The sequence below is a fragment of the Octopus sinensis genome, linkage group LG25 (assembly GCF_006345805.1).
Source record: "Octopus sinensis linkage group LG25, ASM634580v1, whole genome shotgun sequence".
NCBI lineage: Eukaryota > Metazoa > Mollusca > Cephalopoda > Octopoda > Octopodidae > Octopus > Octopus sinensis.
The window spans coordinates 26,602,796-26,624,276 of record NC_043021.1 but is presented as its reverse complement, the minus strand read 5'-3'; the positions used below and the strand labels follow the sequence as shown (position 1 = coordinate 26,624,276).

The 21,481-nt window shown below is 37.4% G+C and overlaps 1 protein-coding gene across 5 annotated transcripts in view; it reads right to left on the bottom strand.

Annotated features, from left to right (window-relative positions):
* Window positions 1-21,481, bottom strand: part of LOC115224244 (recombining binding protein suppressor of hairless) — a 238,572-nt gene that overhangs the window by 93,986 nt on the left and 123,105 nt on the right. For all 5 annotated transcript variants that reach the window (XM_029795046.2, XM_029795043.2, XM_029795044.2 and 2 more), the window contains one exon: window positions 13,756-14,176. In XM_029795046.2, coding sequence (XP_029650906.1) covers window positions 13,756-14,125 — 370 coding nt within the window. In that variant the 5' untranslated portion in view covers window positions 14,126-14,176. The remainder of the gene's footprint in view (window positions 1-13,755; window positions 14,177-21,481) is intronic.

Sequence of the window (21,481 nt, the reverse complement as noted above, 5' to 3'; positions counted from 1 at the left end):
AATCAACAGAATTAAACAACTATACATACATGCATGCATACTCACATAAACATACATGCATTCATACTACATGGGTGTGTGTCTACACACATTACAAATCAGTATAAGCTTGTGCATATTATATAGATATATATATATATATATACATATATATACACCTACATACACACACACATACAGACATATACACAGATAAATATATATATATATGTATATATCTGCATAGATGTATATATAAATACATATATGCATGTATTTATACACATATATATATATATATATATATATATATATATATATATCATGCTGGTGCCACATGAAAAGTACCCAGTACACACTGTAATGTGGTTGGCTTCAGGGAAGGCATCCAGTAGTAGAAACCATGTCAAAGCTGACATTGGGACACAATACAGCTCTGCGGCTCACCAGATCCTGTCAAACCATCCAACATGCACCAGTTAAAAGATGACGATGTCACACATCCACCCTGTGTGTGTGTGTACACACATACATATACAAAAAATGTGTGTGTGTGATGTATATACATTACAATAAGAATTGTAACTTAACTGAAATAGAGATTAAATGTGAACTGATCATCCCAGATATTGATTTGGTTTGATGAGGTAGAAAATTAATTGTTTAACGGCCAGTAATGAAGCAGCACTGGTTGCATTGAGTGCTGTTTAGTCCATGACAGCCCCAGAAGAATGCAACAGTAAAAATCAATCATACACAGTGTTTGAACTCAGAACAAGGAAGAGAAGAGAAAGAGAAGATGCGAAGCATCGTCAGAAATATTCAAACGGGATTTTGAAAACAGGGAAACCACCATGTGGCACCAGTGAACCTGAAAATTCAGGTCTGTGTGCAAGGGACTTTGATCTCGGGTTCTAATCTGTTTCTTTAATGGCCATACAGCAGGGCTGAACACAGAGGGGACGAAATACAAAGTAGAGCTTTTCTTTTTGGGAACAGAAAAAAAAGGGCTGGGGAGTAGAGATTCGATCAAAAGGGGTTGTGGAAGGAAGGAAAAAAAAAAACAAACAACATCAGTAAATTGTCCATCAACACAAGTTAGAATGAATGTATGTTTAATAAGTATGGCCATTTATTGTGAATTGGACAAGAATGGATTTGCAAGAACCAAGTGTTTGTCCCTAACTTGTTTCAGTAACTGGACTGTGGTCATACTGGAGCAGCACCATGACATTTTTAATACCAACCTGCCTGAAATTGTCCTTGGTTCTATGACAAAAACGTCCAGATTAGAAGGGTTCTAAATTAAAACGCTTCATCCAAATTCGTTGTTAATTTATGTCCCAAACACCAGTTTAATGCTGACAAAATTATTTTATTAAATTCTTCTTTATTTTGAAAATCAAGTGAAACAGTGGGAGAGTATTTCTACAGGAATTTGGTGTAAAAAAAAAGAAAAGGGTTAAATATTTTCGTTGACCAAATTGAGCTCAGTACTTTTTTTAAAGTCTAGTACTTATCATATCAGTCTCTTTTGCTGAACTGCCAAGTTACAGGGACATAAACAAGCCAACATCGATTATCAAGCAGTGGGTGGGTACATAAACAATAAGACACACACTCATATATATTATATTTAACTTCTTTATACTTTTTGGTTAGTTTAAAAAAAAAAATTTAAGAATTAAAAAATTTAAAAATTTAAAATTTAAAAATATAAAAATATAAAAAATTTTAAATGTTAATAATTTAAATTTTAAATTTTATATTTTATATATATATATATTATATTAATTATATTTATTTTTTGTCTTTTATGTTTTGGTTTATGTCTATCCCTGTTTGATTTGCCTAATTGTGGTTTTATCTCTAATTTAATTTATATTTATACTGTGAAATTTGATTTATTCCTAAATCTAATTTTTCCCTGTAAGTTTGGATGTACTCCCTATTATTATTATTATTATTATTATTACTATTATTATTATTATTACTATTATTATTATTATTATTATATATACACACACACTGGGCTTCCACAGAGTTTCCGTCTACCAAATTCACTCACAATGCATTGATCAGCCTAGGACTATATTTAGAAGACACTTGCTCGAGGTGCCACTCGTTGGGACTGAACCTGAAACCATGTGTCTGTGAAGTGAGCTTCTTAACCACACAACCAGGCTTCCATGAAATTCTGCTTCAAATTGAGAAAAATTTGTTTTTTTTTTATAACAAACATCAGATGGACGGCCTTCCACAACAACAGACGACAGTGACATTGTGGACGTCCATGGTGCGATCTGTGAAAATTGTTACCCGACTGTCTAAGAAGGTTCCAAAGAAGTAGGCGTCTGTAAACTCCAATGCCAAGTGATTACAGAAGCCAAATAAATTAAAGATGCCTCATTTACTGGAGAATCTGTGCTGCATTTGCAGACAAACGAATGAAAAGAGAACTGAGTTAGAATCAGTGAAGAACCGTTTGATTGATTCAATGAACGCTGATGAGAATTATCAGAAATGTATGATTACAAGGAACAGAATGTGAATGTAGAGCCAGAACAGCGAAAACAATGAGGTAGTCATAGCATTTGGTAGGGTCATCGTTTGTTGTGAAACTGTTGAAGCCGTCAATAAAGAGCTTTACTTAGATATCCTGAAGCATTTGGGAGAAGCAATGTGAAAGAAGAGGCCCGAAGCATGGACAAGCAAAATCCAGTTGCTACACCTCAGGATGTTGGTGTAGTAACATACCGTGTTCTTATGGCAAAGAATGTAACTGCTCATGCATTACACCACCACCACCACCACCACCACCACCACCATCACCATCACCATCACCACAGTCGTCATCATTTTGGACAGTCTGACAGAAGCTGGCAAGTCAGAAGACTATGCCAGGACTTTACTAACAGCATGGTTTCTACAGCTTGTTGCTTATCACTTTACAGGGTGTAGAGAGACTCTGAAAGGGGTCTCAGGGAGTAGCATCCCTGCCTTCCTGAGCTAGTTTTCCATCACATCTCTTAAAAATCATAGTAGAGGCCTTGGTCTCCGGGACCATTCATATCTAAAAACTGAAGTTGGGAGTAAGCAAGGCCTTGCTCCCCGTAGAAAACCCAACTCCATAAAAAGCCTCATGATAGCAAAGGAGAATGGGCACCAGCCAGCCCAATGGTTGGGGTGGGCTGCACCTGCCTACCTCAGTTGCTATGGCATTGAGGTAGCCACCCCTGTTAACAGGGACAAAACCCAGATTTAAAATACTGGATGATGATGATGATGATGATGATGATGACAGGATTAGTTTTACATGGCACCAGCAGCAATGAAGTCACCAAGAAACTGGAAAGACAAAACCTCTCAACTGAGTGGGGAGTAGTGTTGAGGGAGGTGGCTTTGTGCCAGGTAATGAGAGGTTAGGGTATGACTAGAGGGACAGAAGTAAGGGTCTTGCAGTAAGGGCACACCCCACTCCAATGGTCCTTCTCCTCAGATTTGGGACCCACTGACCCCTTTTGGTTCCAAACGTTGAAATCCACCTGGATTTTATCACCAATTTCAGATGATAAAAGATACTAATTCTAAAGCATTAAATCCAGCCCCCAAAATTCCACTTGTTTTATGTTGAAACTGACCAGATCCAACCACTCATGCATACCCTGCAATGCCATTCTACAAATAAACAATCACATCATTAGAATCTTGAAGTTATAAGATAACAAATGACTGATTCAAAAAACTTTTGACAGAGGAATCTGAATGCCAAACAATTAGAAGAAAAATTCTTTGCAAGAACGGAACACAAGAAACTCTTTCTGGGAATGTGTTTCTAAAGTAACTCAACAAACATTCAACAAGCAATGACTCAATAATGGATGGAACTATTTGGATACTTGATTATATTTCAAATAAACAATTTATTTTTACTTAAATAGAAGTCCTATTTCTTTGTAGACAGTTTCTTAGGCTTCACCTGCCTCGGTTATCTAAGTGGCACTATCATAAAAAGAAATGATTAACACAAAGACAGAGAGGAAAGATTAGAAAACAGTGCTGTGTCCATGTCGTTAGCTTACGTGAGTAACAAGTAGACAAAAGAGAGATAAGTTCCTGAATAAGAGATAAGCGACTGTGTCTATTAAGGTTCTATAAATGTGCTATTGTTTCGGATCTCATAGAAATCTATGATGGTGTGTGGTGGTTGGTAGGAGTTACGATGAAAACAGACCAAAGAAACATGTCTCTTGAACGATTAGAAATACTAGTAAAGGAAATGAGGAGTCTGAAGAAGATATATTCTAACTACACTAGGGGCAGGAAACTGGCAGTTGATGAGCCAGCATCTAATTTTATGATCATATGTGTGTGTGTGTACTTCCATACATGTATGTGTAAGATATATATATATCTTTATATATAAAAGTAAGGTTGTGTGCTGTCTGTCTCCTACGATTTAGATTCCTAACTACTCCCACATTTTGCGGTGCAGCTTAACCAAAACCGGGTATCTTATAGTCGTGATTCATATCGAGCCCTTCTGCGCACGTCTACGATGAGTCTACGATTTAAAAAAAATTTACCATCACTTTTTCCCATTTTAATGCATTTTTGGCATATATAAGGGAAGTAACTCTCTAAAAATTTATTATTAAATCTCAGAACGTAAAAAGCTACAGTAACACCCCCCCTTTGTGGTTAGCCATATTGAGATGGCTATTATACTTTACATCTCTAAAAATGCTTATATAGTTATTTCCCTTACAAACCCGAGCAACGCCGGGCGATACTGCTAGTATATATATAAACGATGATGATGATGATGATGATGATATATATATATATCATATGCTTAGTTCACTGGGGTCACCATTACAGTTATTATTATCATCATCATCATCATCGTTTAATGTCCGCTTTCCATGCTAGCATGGGTTGGACGATTTTGACTGAGGGCCAACCACTCCAAAACTGTAGTGGGTGCTTTTTACGTGCCACCAGCACGGGGGCCAGTCAGGCGGTACTGGCAATGACCTCACTCGAATCTTTTTACACATGCCACCAGCACAAGTGCCAGTAAGGCGACGTTAGTAACGATCACGCTCAAATGGTGCCCTTTTATGTGCCACTGGCACGGAAGCCAGTTGGCTGCTCTGGCAACGATCACGCTCGGATGGTGCTCTTGGAACCCTACTAGCACGGACACCAGTCACCGAATTTGATTTTGATTTTGATTTTGATTGATTTGCCCACAAGGGGGTAAACATAGAGGGAACAAACAAGGACAGACAAAGGGATTAAGTCGATTACATCGACCTCAGTGTGTAACTGGTACTTAATTTATCGACCCCAAAAGGATGAAAGGCAAAGTCAACCTCGGCAGAATTTGAACTCAGAACGTAACGGCAGATAAAAAACCGCTAAGCATTTCACCTGGCATGCTAACATTTCTGCCAGCTTGCCACCGTTATTATTATCATTATTATCTCTCTTTCATTCAGCCTCTTTTTTTTTCCAGTCATTTTGCCATGTTGGAGCGTTGAACTCTGTACATTTTTTTCTCTCTCTATTTTTTCCCACTTAATCCTTTCTGCTGAAGAGCATAGGCTCGAAACGTAGAAAACATTTCCATTTTTCCTGAGCGTTCAACTAATACATCTGCTTGTTGTTCCTGCACCTGTCTTCATCTTGTTTTCCGTAAATTTGAACTACACACACACACACTTACATATATACATCATATACATAATTTATATATATATATATATATATATACAATGTACAATATATATGAATATAGTAGTAATAATAAAAATAATCCATGAATGAAATTGATAAATAGTTCAATGTATTGCTATGCACATTTCCACAAATCACATGTTTTTTGTGACCATAGTCCACATTCCTGGGATGATTACAATAAAATCTGTAATATCCATGGACATCAGGTGGGCATTTGTTCTTGCATTCATTTCTTCAGGTGATATCACCCTATTAGGCAAGACATGACAAGGAGATTTAATTAAGTGTTAATATATATATATATATTTTATGTTTATGTTTTATGTTTTCCAGTTTCAGCTCTTGAGCTGCGGCCATGCTGGGGCACCGCCATTTTTATAAAAAAATATATAAAAATAGTAATGCAATACAAGAGTATTGCTTTCCAGTAAAGAATATATATATAGTAAATCCCCCCAAAAAAGACAAAGCACAAACACAAAAAAAACAACGCAAGGACATGTAAAGTAATAGCAGGCGCTCAAGGAAGGAAAGAAAGATGGTTTAACGTTTCGAGCAAAGCTCTTCTTCAGAAACAGAGGAAAGTCCAATAGAAAAGGAAGATGGAGGGAAAAACAAAAAAAAAATCAACAATTCACATGTGGTTACATTAATCATAAGGACACATTAAAATGTCTACTCGCTAGAAATAAGAGCCAAAACCCTTATTTGGACCACCAAATTATTTTCAATGTTTTTTTTGTTTTTTTTTTTGGTGGTTCAAATAAGAGTTTTGACTCTTATTTCTAGCAGGTAGACACTTTAATGTGCCCTCCTGATTAATATAAGTTTAATTCTTTAGCTATTAATGCTATATAATGCTATTTTTTAGGCCTGCAACCACCTATATCAATGTTTCTGTTATCATCAGCTATTTATATTGCCTTTGATAATTATAGCAATATTAATATCTTATAGATATTCACTTTTATTCTTTTATTCTTTTACTTGTTTCAGTCATTTGGCTGCGGCCATGCTGGAGCACCGCCTTTAGTCAAACAAATCAACCCAAGGATTTCTTATTCTTTGTAAGCCTACTACTTATTCTATCGGTCTCTTTTTCCGAACTGCTAAGTTACAGGATCGTAAACAAACCAACATCAGTTGTCAAGCAATGGTGGGGGGTGGGGATATACACAGGCACACACAAATACACACACACACACACACACACACACATATATATATATATACATATATAAAAAATTAACAGAATGCGATACAAATCGAAGTCTGTGAAAGATTCCAGAATATTTATAAATAGGTCTTACAGCTGCTTCTGGGATATTTTATATATTTTATATATTTTATATATCCCTTCATCGGAGACTGCATAACCATTTTCTCACACCGTCTCCGATGAAGGGATATATAAAACATCCTAGAAACAGCTGTAAGACCTCTTTATAAATATTCTGGAATCTTTCGCAGCCTTAGATTTCTATCTCATTCTGTTAATTTTTTATATATATGCATGCTGATATATGACCTACGGTGAACTCCTCATTCACATAATCACCGAACCTGGGGCTTAACTATAGCCTGTCCATAGTGCTTACTCAGCATTACCTGACACCACTACCTCTCATCTCATAACCTCTCTCTCTCTCTCTCTCTCTCTCTCTCTCTCTCTCTCTCTCTCTTTATATATATATATATATATATATATATATATATATATATATTATATATATATATATATGAAAGAAGGTTGAAAATGCAATTTTAAAAGATGTTCTTTTTACTTTACCGGTTTCACTCTTTGGAAAAAGATTGTCAAAAGTAACATGTAGAAGTTTGGTTGCGTTAATTATTGGTTGTTACAAAATGCTACATTACATATATACAGTCTTTGGTAACAAGGACATGTTAAGGACATAAAAAAGTTTAAGTTCCTTAAAATATTGGGCACAAAAGATTACAACATAAATATATATTCTCAAGAACATGTTAAAGATAGTTTCCAGAAGGAATTATTAAAAAGTTCAGTGAAATATTGGTATTGTATCTGTATATTCAAACACACACAGAATATTGGTTGACACAGAGTACTACAATACATATATATATACATTCTTTGGTGACAAGAGTATGTTAAGAACATACAAAAGTTGCTATCATTACTAAACTCCTTTACTGTGGAAATCAGATATATCTATTCAAAATTTAATAATTCTTAGCTACGGAAAGCAGCTTTATATTCCATTCTATCTTTTGTTAAGGAATGGTTATGTCTGAAACTATAATTCATTGAGATATGTCAAGTTTATTGAGGCAGTGTGACTTGCAGAAAATGCCAATTGTTTTCGTTTTATTTCTTGGCAGATATTTAACATCGTTCCTGGAATAACCATGAAATATAATTTCTAATTAAAGGGTTAAGCACTAACACTGGTAAAGATTCAAGACACAAGCTGACTCCCACCAGAAATAGGAGCCAGACACACCCAATACACCCCACTCGCTACAGCAGCAGGAACCAAAGACATAAAGCTTTGCAACATTTTCTCCCCCCACCCCTGTTTCATAAAGAGTAAAAAACAATTAATAACCAAATGTGCTTCAATAAAAGTACGCAAACAAAATCTCCCTTTCTTTTAAAAGACTTTTGAAATAAAATGATTGATGTTGGAGTTTTCACTTGTTGCCAAGAAGAGCTGCCAATATCCTGCCAGATATATAATGAGATGGTAAAAAAAAAACACATAGAAAAACACAATAAAAAAACCCAAAAATCACAGAAATGAAAGGGAATTTAATAACTTGTTTGTGGGAGAGAGAGAGACAGGCTGAGACAGAGAGAGAAAAAAAACAATGAAAAATAATTGTTGTTTATAAATATCTTTAATAAGGTGTAGGAGTGGCTGTGTGGTAAGTAGCTTGCTTATGAACCACATGGTTCCGGGTTCAGTCCCACTGCATGGCACCTTGGGCAAGTGTCTTCTACTATAGCCTCGGGATGACCAAAGCCTTGTGAGTAGATTTGGTAGACGGAAACTGAAAGAAGCCCATTATGTATATGTGTGTGTGTATATATATATATATATATCATCATCATCGTTTAACATATATATATATATATATATATATATATATACACATACATACATATATATATGTGTGTATGTGTATATGTTTGTGTGTCTGTGTTTTTCCCCCAAACATTGCTTGACAACCGATACTGGTGAGTTTACGTCCCCGTAACTTAGCGGTTCGGCAAAAGAGCCCGATAGAATAAGTACTAGGCTTACAAAGAATAAGTCCTGTGGTCGATTTGCTCGACTAAAGGCGGTGCTCCAGCATGGCCACAGTCAAATGACTGAAACAAGTAAAGAGTAAAAGAGTAATGGTTTATAATGTAGGAACATGGCCAGTATTTTGAGGGGTGGGCATAACTGGTACTATCAGTCCCAGCTCTTAGGCTGGTACTTTATTTTATCAACCCTGAATGGATGAAAGGCAAAATTGGATTTTGATGAGATTTGAACTCACAACAAAGAAGATCAGAAGAAATACTGGGCTGCACATGTCACAAGGTTCACAGACAATAGGTGGACCCATGAAGATATCAACTTGCATCCAAGGGATTGGAAGGAGCTAATCAAAAGACCTCCAAGGTGACAGGATGATAACATTGTCTAAAAATTTGGGCCCCAATGGAAGAGACAAGCACAATCAAGGGAAGAACAAACACACATTGTGACCCGCAATTATTCAGGACATCAGATAATCTGGTTGACAAAGAGTTTTTCAAAACCTGAGTTTAAATATTTTTTAAATGATTTTCACTTCTTATTCAAATTTAATAACTCAAAAAAAAAAAAAGCTTCAATTTATGAAAATATTTCATTCAGATCACTTTCAAATTCAAAACAACATAGGCACAGGCGTGGTTGTGTAGTAAGAAGCTTGCTTACCAACCACATGGTTCAGTGTTCAGTCCCACTGCATGGCACCTTGGGCAAGTGTCTTCTACTATAGCCTCGGGCCGACCAAAGCCTTGTGAGTGGATTTGGTAGATGGAAACTGAAAGAAGCCTGCTATATATATGTGTGTGTGTATGTGTGCGTTTGGTTCTAAAGCAAACTTAACAACATTACCATGCCTGCACTTGTACACACACACAAAACACTCTTTAATTGTGTAGTGCTCCTGCTGCTTACTGCCAAAATGGACTCATTATACACAAATAATTTTTATACACTAAAAAAAATGCAACACCAAGCATCCTGTGCTGTCCTCTATTTTAGCTTCATCCATATGTAGGACACATTACAGGAATAGAAACTGACCCAGGACTTGGCAGCTGCATTATTTTATCAAGCCCACCCCACGAAGGACAAAAAGCTAAATTCATCTCAGTTGAATTTGAACTCAATACATACAAATATCCATAAGTAAATACCATCAGGTATTTTGTCAGAGACAGCCAATTCTAAAGGTGAAAATTATTCTTAGAATAATCATCAAAGAGAAAAAAAAAACACGGTGGGGTGCAATATTGCCAAAGAAATAAGATAAAAATTTCTCCTAAGGTGCTCGAGCATTTTTTTTTTAAATTCTTGAATCAAAAATAATAAAAATCACATGAAAATAATTAGGTCATGCTACATATTTAAATCACTGTCTCAATCTAATCAATGTTTATTCAAATATACAATTAAACATATTAACTAAAAAAGAAAATAGAAAGGAAAAAAAAATTCCTAAAGAAATTCAAGAGTTGTGTCCCTTGAGCCATTTGCATTTTCTTGACGAAACGTTTTTGACAATTTATTAATAATAAAGTGAATGTTTGTGAAATATTTGCGTTGTTTTTTTTTTTTTTAACTTTAACCGTTTGTTATGTATGAATAATTTTTGAAGTTGTTCCTCGATTATTTTTTAAAGTTTTGTTGTTGGTAATTAACAGAGGTAAAAATGGCAAAATGGCTTCAAAGTCACCCCCACCCACATACAAACACACACACACACACACACAAAGTGCAGTGGGTTATGTAACGAGATCTGCATAAATACCTAAAAAATGATGGGGTTTGTCCCAAAAAAGGAATCAGACTAACTCACATTCTCGAGATACAATCAATTAGAAATATGGTGATACTGTGAAAATTAGTTAAACATTCCAGGGATTCTCCTTTTGAGGTTCCTGGGCTGAACACAAGCACACAATCACACACACATAAGAACACACACACACACACACTTGAGTATTAAAGTCACATGCACACCCACTACTGAAGAGCAAGTTTATCCACACATCAACCAATTTAGAAAACCACAAACTCTAATGAATTACCTTGAATTAAACAAAAGAGCTTTGATATTTGGTTAGTGATCAGCTTGGAATCTGTGAAGGACGAAAAAGAAAAGAAACTTGGAAAAAATTCCAAAGCAAAATATACATGAAAAGAGTTTAGCTGCCCCGCAGAGATGTAAATGTCTTTTCCAAACTGAAAGGAAAGGAAAATATTTATGGACAACTACGTTCTTCGGAACCAGCAGCTCAACTCATTATAAATCCGAAGGGCTGACCAATGTTTCGAGAGACGATTTGGTCGATGGAAACTCAAAGAAATTCTTCCTCAGATATGTGTGCATGTGTGTGTGAGTGTGTGTGCTTGCATGCATGCAAGAATGCGTATTTGTGTCTTGTCTTGACATCAGGAAAATAGATGTAAGCAAATGCCATGGTCATACAAGAGACATCCCTCATTTCCGATCATCCATGGAAACATGCCCACCCACAGGGAAAATATCATCTTGCTTGAGAAGCAGCAGATGAGAGATGCTAACAGGAAGGGCACTGGGGGGGGGGGGGTAGGAAAATCTGCTGCAACAAATTTTTGTTGTTTTGAGTCATGCAAGCATGGTAAAGTGGGAATTATGATGATGAAGATGATGATGATGGCAATGGTCATCATTGGTGATGGCGGTGGTGGTGGTGGTGATGAGGATGAGGAGGAGGGGGGGGGGGTCTGAGAGTAGAAAACTCCTTCAAAATCACACAAGAAGTCACAGTTCGTTTAATCCTGTTGTTTCACCATTTTTTTTTACAAAATATATCTCCATTTCTAACATTAATAATGAAACAAACAAAACACATTTTCCTCATTTGGTATCTCAAAAAAAATATTCCATTTTATATAGAAATATGGACTTATTTAGATGGTCATTGTAAACACGTAGTTTTAAGCAGTCGTGGCCAAACTGCAGCCAACTGAATGGCCAAGTGAAGACTGACCTTGTGTTGTTTTAGTAGTGGAAATCCACCAAATGAGGAGTCGTATCTCATGTGGTCCACTTCTCAAAACAGATTACCAACACTTGGTCTAAAGGCTACACTGAAAGATATTTCTACCATGTTAATGGTAGTTTAGTGTGAGGGTTAGAACCAGATTAAGGGCTGGGTCAAACAAATGTCAAATCTATTATCAAACTAATAACAGTCACATATTAAAAAAATTGGTGTTGAAAATATGTAAATATAAACCGATTCAGATTATAAACTGAGAAGGTAAAACATTTTAGTGTGAATAAGAAGAAGAAGAAAAACAGAGAGACCAAAACTATAAACAGTTTTATGTTCTATTGAAGTAATTATGCCATGATTAAAATTTTAATCAAATTCTTAAGTGAATAATAAATGCAAAACTGGATAATGGATAGGAGTTAAAATAAGAACAGTAATAAATGAGTAAAGAATGAATATCTAGTGTGTTTGCTTATTTGGCAAGAAAAAAATTACAATATTTGTTTCAAGACACAACTTCACATCAGGAATCTTACAACACAAATTCATAAATGCAAAAATATTTTACCATTATCACCAGTTAACTCTTTAGCAATCAGATTACTCTGTCAAATGTGATGCTTATTTATTTATAGTCTTTTGTATTGCATTGAGATTTCAAAAATGTCTTTGTTTATTTTTAGAATGACATTGTAAGGTAAGTGTGAGAGGCTGGATATAGCAAGGTTGAATATAAAACAGATGGAATATTTGGACCAGATATGGCCAGTTTATATTGCTAAAAAGTGGATGTCCACTTTTCTATGCATGCATGGCTCAGATGAATTTCACTGAGTAGATTTTCTACAACCAGATGCTCTTCCTGTCACCAACCCTCATCTCTGTTTCCAAGCAAGGTTATGGCTTTCCTCTTGGCAGGACATGCTTTCACAAAAAAAAAAAAAAAGGAAGCATGTAAGATGTTTACATTCATTTAGAGCCATCCTGTGACACACACACACACAATGGACTTTTTTCTGTTCCCATCAATCAAATCCACTCAGAAGGATTGGTAAGCCCAGGGCTATACTAGGAGACACTTGTCCTAGATGCCAGCAGTGGGACTGAACCCAGAACCAAGTAGTTGGGAAGCAAACATTTTAACCAGAGCCATACTTGCACCAGTCAATAAATATTTATCTTTAGAAGAATTTTTAAAGTCCACTTTAACCATTCTGATAGCAACCCTTCTGAAAGTGTCCAAAGTTCTACAATACAAGATTTTTATTTCGATGACTTTATGATCAAAATGAAAATCTTCCTTCAAAAATCCAGTCTTTGTATTCTAAACATCGGCTAAAAGTACAACAAAGATGTTTTACTTAATTCTTCATCATTTTCAAAATGAATTGAAACAAATAAAAAAGGCAGTGTATTTAATATAGATATGGTAACAAAAGGGTTAAAGTGATCTAAATTAATTCCATCAGAATTTCATGTTGATTTCTGTTCCAAATAACATCTTAATAATAACAAATTCTTCATTATTTCCAAAATTAATTGAAACAAACAAAAAAAAGTGCATTTCAATAGAAATAAGATACGAAAAGGGTTAAACCTTTCTATGTTTTTGATTAACTGAAGTATATGAACAGGGTAGATGCTTATTATTAGAAAAACAGGATTAGAAAACAAAGAAAATGCCCGATAAAGTTTTGATGGAGAAAATCAGTAAAAGAAGGAACTGTTTGTTGCCTTACCATGTTGAGATTCTGGTATGCCAACCGTCACACCATTGTGATGGTAATTCGTAGCTGCTTGATTGTGTTCGTATTGTGTTCGAGAATCCTCTTTTTTCATGTCAATAACTTGAACTACTTTACCATTTGATAAGTCCATCGGATTATCAAATCCGTTTTGAGCCATACGTCCATTTATTAAAGTTGTCCTTGGATGTACCAAGTGATTGTCAATGTGTTCTGTGTTTACTTCCTGCAAGTGAGGTTGTGGCAGCAATCCAGAGGAGTCTGTGACAGACTCCATCCCTGGCGCTGCAGTGGTATATACAATGTATCCAGCCTCTGATGTACAAACAGACCCCGGCAGTCCATGATTGGAACTCGTATACATCAACTGAGCTCCAGGTTCGGTACTGTTCCCAAAAGCATACAAGAAGCTGTTCTGAAATGGAGAAAAACAACAGAAATCAATGCAAGTGATTAGAAAGAAAGAAAATTCTTTAAAAATTAAAAATAAAATAGACAGGTGGTCGAAGGGTTGCTAAGCAACTGTCACAACATTACCCCAACACTATTTTCTTCCCCACCTCCATCCTGCACACAAATCATCATCATCACCATTTAACATCCATTTTCCATGCTGGCATGGGTCGGACAGTTTGACTGGATCTGGTAAGCCGGAGAGGTGTGTGTTGTGTTTGTCCCTCCCACACACACAACAACTGGTGTTGGTTTGTTTATGTCCCCATAACTTTGCAATTCCACAAAATGAGACCAATAGATTAAGTACCATTGATTTGTTTGACTAAAGCCCTTTGAGGCGGTGCCCCAGCATGGCCACAGTCCAGTGACTGGAACAAGATAAAAAAATATCAGAAAAACAAAAGCAACTAAAATAAATAAAGTTTCTCTCTCTCTCTCTCTCTCTCACACACAAACACACACTCTCTCCCTCTCTTTCACATACACACACACACACTCTCTTTCTTTCTTTCTCTCTCTCACACACACTCTCTTTCACTCTCTCTATCTCAGTGCTGTTTCCTTTCTCTCCTTAAATTCCCCCTCCCCTCTCCTTACACTTTTCTTCCATCTCTCTCTTTGTCACACTCTCTCTCTCTCATACACTCACACACTCTCTCTCTCTCTCTCATACACTCACACACACTCTCTCTCTCTCCTCTCTCTCTTTCAGCGTTATTTCCTGTCTCTCCTTACACCTCTCTCTCTCTCTCTCTCTCTCACGACACAACAGACAGACTGTTGCTGTGTCACTTGTATGGGGCAAGTCTATCATTCTACATTCAAGTAGAACTACTTAGGAAAAATAAGACAAACAAAAAAAATAATACTTCATTCACCCTTTAAAAAAAAATACATCATCAATCCTTGGAACAGAAGATAATGAATGAATGAAACTTATTAAAATAGTAATTTCCATATGAAAGTCTGGAAAAATAATTCTGTTTGTTTTAATACGTTCATTGTTCAATGTTTGGTCGCGAGGGGGGCGGAAGGCAATGTTGGTTATTGTTTTGTTAAAGTAATTGTTTTTAGAGATGAATGCCCCCCCTCCCCACCTACTACAGCTACTTCACTGTGAAGTTAATTGATTCAACAAAATTAATATAGTTATTACAGCACTCCAGAACCACCCAGCCACCCCACTTGAAAAAAAAATCTTTACAGAAGTGCCATACCGCTTAATCAGGGTTGTCTTATAGCATAGACACAACGAGCAGTTACCCAGAGACCTCACAAGTCTAGGGGGCCAATTTTAATTTATCAATGCTGTGGCTTGCTCCTCAATAAATAAATATTAGAAGGTCCCGTGCACTGGATAGCCCAAAGGATAACCCCACTAAGACAGCCCTGCAAATAGTCTCAAATGGCCTTCCCAATCAACAACACCCTTTAAAAGATGACCCTTCTGGAGACAGAAACCACAAGGTCCAGTTGTGGTGCAGTGTGAGGACTTGTATACCTCAATGGCCTTAAACCTATGGCAACGGGGTGCATGCTGGACAGGTCAAAGACTAGAGGCCAGGCTAATAGGGACACCTGTTCCCTGAGGTAAAAATGGGTTGGCACAGAGCCAACACTCATACCGAGACAAAAGCCAAGTTGAAGAAGCATCAATGACAATACAAAACGAAGAAGAAGAGCTGGGAGAGGAAGGCCTTCCTTCAGGAAAATATCTGAAGGCCAAACAATAATTTAAAAATAAACTGGAGGTGAGATTCTGAAGTAGAGCTGGAAAAGCAGAAAAGACATCCCAGAATTGAGAAAAGTTGTTGATGGCCTAAGTCCCTTAAGGAGCAAAAGGGTTTAGTAACTATTGTTGTTAGAAAAGTTCTACATCAACAGTTATTGACCTAGATTACGGCTTCATACGTCTGGAATAGAACAACAATTACTACACACATACTTTCTAGAAGGCACATGGCTCAGTGGTTAGAGCGTCGAGCTTACAATCGTGAGGTTGTGAGCTTGAATCCCGGACTGGGCTACATGTTGTGTTCTTGAGCAGGACACTTTATTTCACGTTCGTCCAGTTCATTCAGCTGTAGAAATGATTTGCGACGTCACAGGTGCCAAGCTGTATCGGCCCCTTTGCCTTTCCCTTGGATAACACTGGTGGCATGCAGAGGGGAGGCCGGTACGCATGGGCGACTGCTGGTCTTCCATAAACAACCTTGCCCAGACTTGTGACTAGGAGGGTAACTTTCTAGGTGCAATCCCATGGTCAGTGTCATGACCGAAGGGGGTCCCGACTTTCTAGATCACATCCCAAAAGGCTCTCCAACTCACTTGTAAACCCTGCCCCACTTTTCCCCAGCTCTCTACTTTGACCACCAAAATTCTGAGTTCCATTCTTGTCTCATCTGATGCTGTTGTAAACAGTTTCTGTTTTATAAACAATGTACTATCCCCCCTCACTCCCTTCATACATCTCTATCTAACCCACCGCCACCACCACCATCCTCAGGGTGTCTTTCACTACAGACTTTATACCTAAAACAATTCAGTAAAGCTTCCCCTATCCCCAAAACTCTTGAGGAATCCCTCCCCTGCTCACATCTTTTCCCCACAGTTATTTTGTCTACAAAGCTTCAAGATACGCATCATTCATGTCAGTCTAACAAACAATAGAACAAATCCTCAACAGCTTTGCACTGCTTCTTTGGATTAAATCAGTGCTACTCAATGTCAGCAGTGCTTACCCCTGGGCGGGGGGTGGGAGTATAAAAATTTATATGGGTTAGTGGGGTGGGGGTGATAGACACACCTGTATAGTTTGTTTTTTGTTTTTGAAGTTTTTGTCTCCCATTTAAATTTTAACATACAAAAACATTTTTCATTGTGATATTAGGATAAACTGCTCCTTAGCCACAACCACAACAACAACAATAATGGACTTCGAAACGTGAATAAATCATCATCATCATCATCATTTGACGTCCGTTGTCCATGCTGGCATGGGTTGGATGGTTTGACTAGGGTGGCACGCTGGAAGGCTGCACCAGACTCCAGTCTGATTTGGCATGGTTTTCTATGGCTGGATGTCCTTCCTAATGCCAACCACTCTGAGAGTGTAATGAGTGCTTTTACGTGCCACCGGCATAGATGCTATTTGCGTGACACTTGGGGTGCATTTACGTGTCACTGGCACAGGTGCCAATTTGCGTGGCACTGGTATCTGCCACAACTGCTATTTTGCTCAGCTTGATGGGTCTTCTTCTCAAGTATGACATAATGCCAAAGGCCTCGGTCATTGCTTCCGTGAGGCCTGACGCTTGAAAGGAACTCAACCACTTTGTAAATAAACAAAATAGAATATAAACCATCTACCACATTTTTCCAACCAAAAATGGTGGATTCATACAATACACCAAAATGACTTTGGAAGAGCCAAAAATTCTATACGAAATGCAGTGATGATGTTTGAATGTTCCCATGACATGTTCCCATGACATGTTCCCATGACATGTTCCCATGACATGTTCCCATGACATGTTCCCATGACATGTTCCCATGACATGTTCCCATGACATGTTCACTCACTGTCGCTTTGCGAGATGGAAAATACATACAATATGTTTATAGTGTCGTCATAGAGCAGAGCGCTCTGGGGTGAGTAGCCAACCAAGAACCCAGAACTAAATTACCTTGGTTTGATACAAAGTGTAGGTACATTAAAATGTAGAGGTGGCTTGAATCACAGCAAGAGAATGTTGAAATAGTGTTCATAGAAGAAAAGTGGGGAGGGGGTTCGTTTAAAAAGTTTGAGATACGTTGAACAAAATAATAACTGACCAGAATGGAACCTATTTTCAGTCAGGATCATAACAGATATTTCTGGTTAAATTGCTGAATTTAATAATTAGTGCTTCCAATAAATTGTTCTTGGGCATTTGAACAGGTCATACTTGGCCCAAATATTCTACCCGTTTTAAATTCAAACCGACAAGATCTGGCCTTTGACACCTACCCTATCATGTCATTCTAAAAATAAGTGTTGTGGAAGGATTCCGACTACCCCCATGTGACTAACAGTGGACTGAGACATTTCTATTATTAAATAGACAACTGTCAAGTCGTCAGCAGTTTGGGTTGGTAGGCAGACAAAATGCTTGGTAGCATTTCATTTGTTTTTATGTTCTGAGTTCAAATTCTGCTAAGGCTGACTCTGTCTATCTGTGAGAGAGAGAGAGGGAGCGAGAGAGAGAGAGATAGACTGTAAGCGAGCATCACCATCATACAAGCGGTGTGGTTCATTAGCAGTCTTCCATGGAAAACCTGTCAGGCCAAGGGGAAATAATTACATTGCTTGGCAACAGGTGAGGGTTGGTGACAGGAAGGGCATCCAGTCACAGAGAATCTGCTTCAACAAATTCAGTCTGACTCATGAAAGCATGGAAAAGTGGATGATGATGATGATGATGATGATGATGATGATGATATTAAGAAGGCTTCTTTCAGTTTCCATTCACAAAATCTACTCACAAGCCTTTGATTAACCCAAATTTATAACAGAAGACATCTGCTCAGGGTGACATGCACTGGGACTGAACCTGAAACTATGTGGTTAGAAACAAAGTTCTCAACCACACAGCCACCCCAGCATTTATCCATAGTTTGTGTGTTTATAACATTTATATATCAGCAAGGCAGCGAGCGGGCAGAAACGTTAGCACACCAGGTAAAATGCTTAGCAGTATTTCGTCTGTCTTTACGTTCTGAGTTCAAATTCCGTCGAGGTCAACTTTGCCTTTCATCCTTTCAGGATCGATAAATTAAGTACCAGTTGTGTACTGGGGTCGATCTAATAGACTGGCCCCCTCCCCAAAAATTGCAGGCCTGGTGCCAAGAATAGAAAAGAATATTTATACATCAGCAGTGTTTATAATATTATATATTCATCATCATCTTGAATCAAATTCCCAGCCACCCTCTTGATGTAGAGGGGTACAGGCTCCAGGTCTATAAAGCCAAAGTGTAATGAGGCAATATATTTATTATGCTGCTTCTTTTCTTTTAATGGTTTTAAATAATTAACTCCAATTCAGCTTCATTGTTTAACCAAGCAGAAGAGGCAGGCGAATTCCTGTTTTTCCCATAAACTAAACTACATATTAAGTAAGTGTTAAAAATTAATAATTAATCCCTTTGTTACCATATTTCTAATGAATACACTGCATTTGTTCCAATTAATTTTGACAATAATGAATTTAGTAAAATAATCATCATCATCACCATTTAATGTCCATTTTCCATGCTGGCATGGGTTAGATGATAACTTTGTTATTTTTAACTGTTTTATTACCACATTTCCCTTGGAATAAAACTGCCTTTGTTTCAACTAAGATGAAAAATAATGAAGAATTTAGTAAAATAACTTTGTTGTTCTTAAGCAAGTGTTTGGAAAATAAATGAATACGCAATTTTCATGGAAGGTTTTCATTTGGTTCCCTTTAAAACAGGAAGTTAGAATCATGCAACCAGAGACGGTCTCAGACAGATTTGTATCAATTGGCGAAATCAACGTTTTGTGACCTTTTTTTCTTAAAAGCAAAATTTTTCTTAAGCAATTTCCCTATGCTTTCGTCATTTATCATCCAGTTACATTTTAACACATTCTAAGTTCAAATGTTGCTGAGGTCAACTCTGCCTTTCATCCTTCTGGGGGTCAATAAAGTAAATACCACACAAGCGCCACAGACTGACCTAAATAGCCTGACCCCTTTGTATGCTTTGTTCCTTGCGGCAGGCATCGGTTTTTTTTTTTTGTTAACAGCTCAGTTATTTGTGACTATATTCCTGATAATGATGGAAGTTGGTTTGACCCATATAAACAATGATGATGACTAAGATGATAATAAGAACAACGATGATGACGAAGCTAATGGCAGTAAATGATGACGATGACAACTGATGATGATGATGTCTGATGATTTTAAACTGTCATCAGGTGTTGATAATGGAGACAAAGTGAAATCTACGGCTTACAATTCTTTTAATTTCTCTAATTTCAAAATGCCCATCTGCCCAAATTGTCCCTTACGCTTTATACTTCAATCTGTTTTGGATCATTTTGAGCTGTGCTCATATTTTAGGTTGTGGCTGTGGGCACAGGCATGGCTGTGTGGTTAAGAAGCCTCACTCCCAGCCATGGGGTTTCAGGCTCAATCCCACTGCACAGCACTTTGCACAAGTATCTTCAACTATAGACCTAGGCTGACCAAAGCCTTGTGAGTGAACTTTGTTGATGGAAACTAAAAGAAGATCATTGTGTGTGCGTGTGTGTGTTGACATCGCAAGATGACTCCAAATGAGTGCCACCATCATACAAGCAATGTCACTTATTCCCAGTCTTCCATGAAAAATATGTCTGATCATGAGGAAACATTACTTTGCTTGGAACTAGGTGAGGGTTAGCAACAGGAAGAGCATCTGGCCATGGAAAATCCGTCTCGACCAATTCTGTCTGACCCATGCAAGTACAGTAAAATAAACATTAAAACAACATTGATGATGTTTGATGGTAACTCTGTGATCCAATATGGATACAGTTTATGATAGAGTGCAAGGCAAGGGGTTTATGAACGATGATGTGGTACCAAACAAATATCTTTCCACAACACTTTACTATCTTAAGAAGAACGGTGTCTGGGACTATAGTAGATGACACTTGCCAAAAGTGCCTAAGCATTGGAATTGAACCCAGAACCATGTGCAGAGGAACCTCAGTTTACAAATGCCTCGCATCGTGAACAAATTGGTTCATGAAGAATTTTTCCAACCTAAAACATCTCAGGTGACAGTGTCTTGATTAATGACCTCTCAAACTGGCAACAATGCTTGGTGATGAGCTGAGAGTATGGAAGGGAGAGGAGCAGCTGCTGCCTCGCTTCCACTTGCTACACATTGCTGCTTTGAATTTGCCAGGTCTTCTGGTGGGAAGAATAGTTTCGGTCTACAAACATTTTGTGTGATGCTCGGTCTTCAGGAGTGAATTAAATTCATTAAACAATTTAGTTGGGAAGCAAACTTCATAATCACACAGCCACACCTTATTTGTGTGTTTCTGCCTCCTTGTTTTCATCTTCATAGGCAACAACGAGGATTCCAGTTGATCCAATCAGCAGAACAGCCTGTTTGTGGAATTAACGTGCAAGTGGCTGAATGCTCCACAGACATGTGCACCCTTAATGTAGTTCTCAGGGAGATTCAGCATGACACAGAG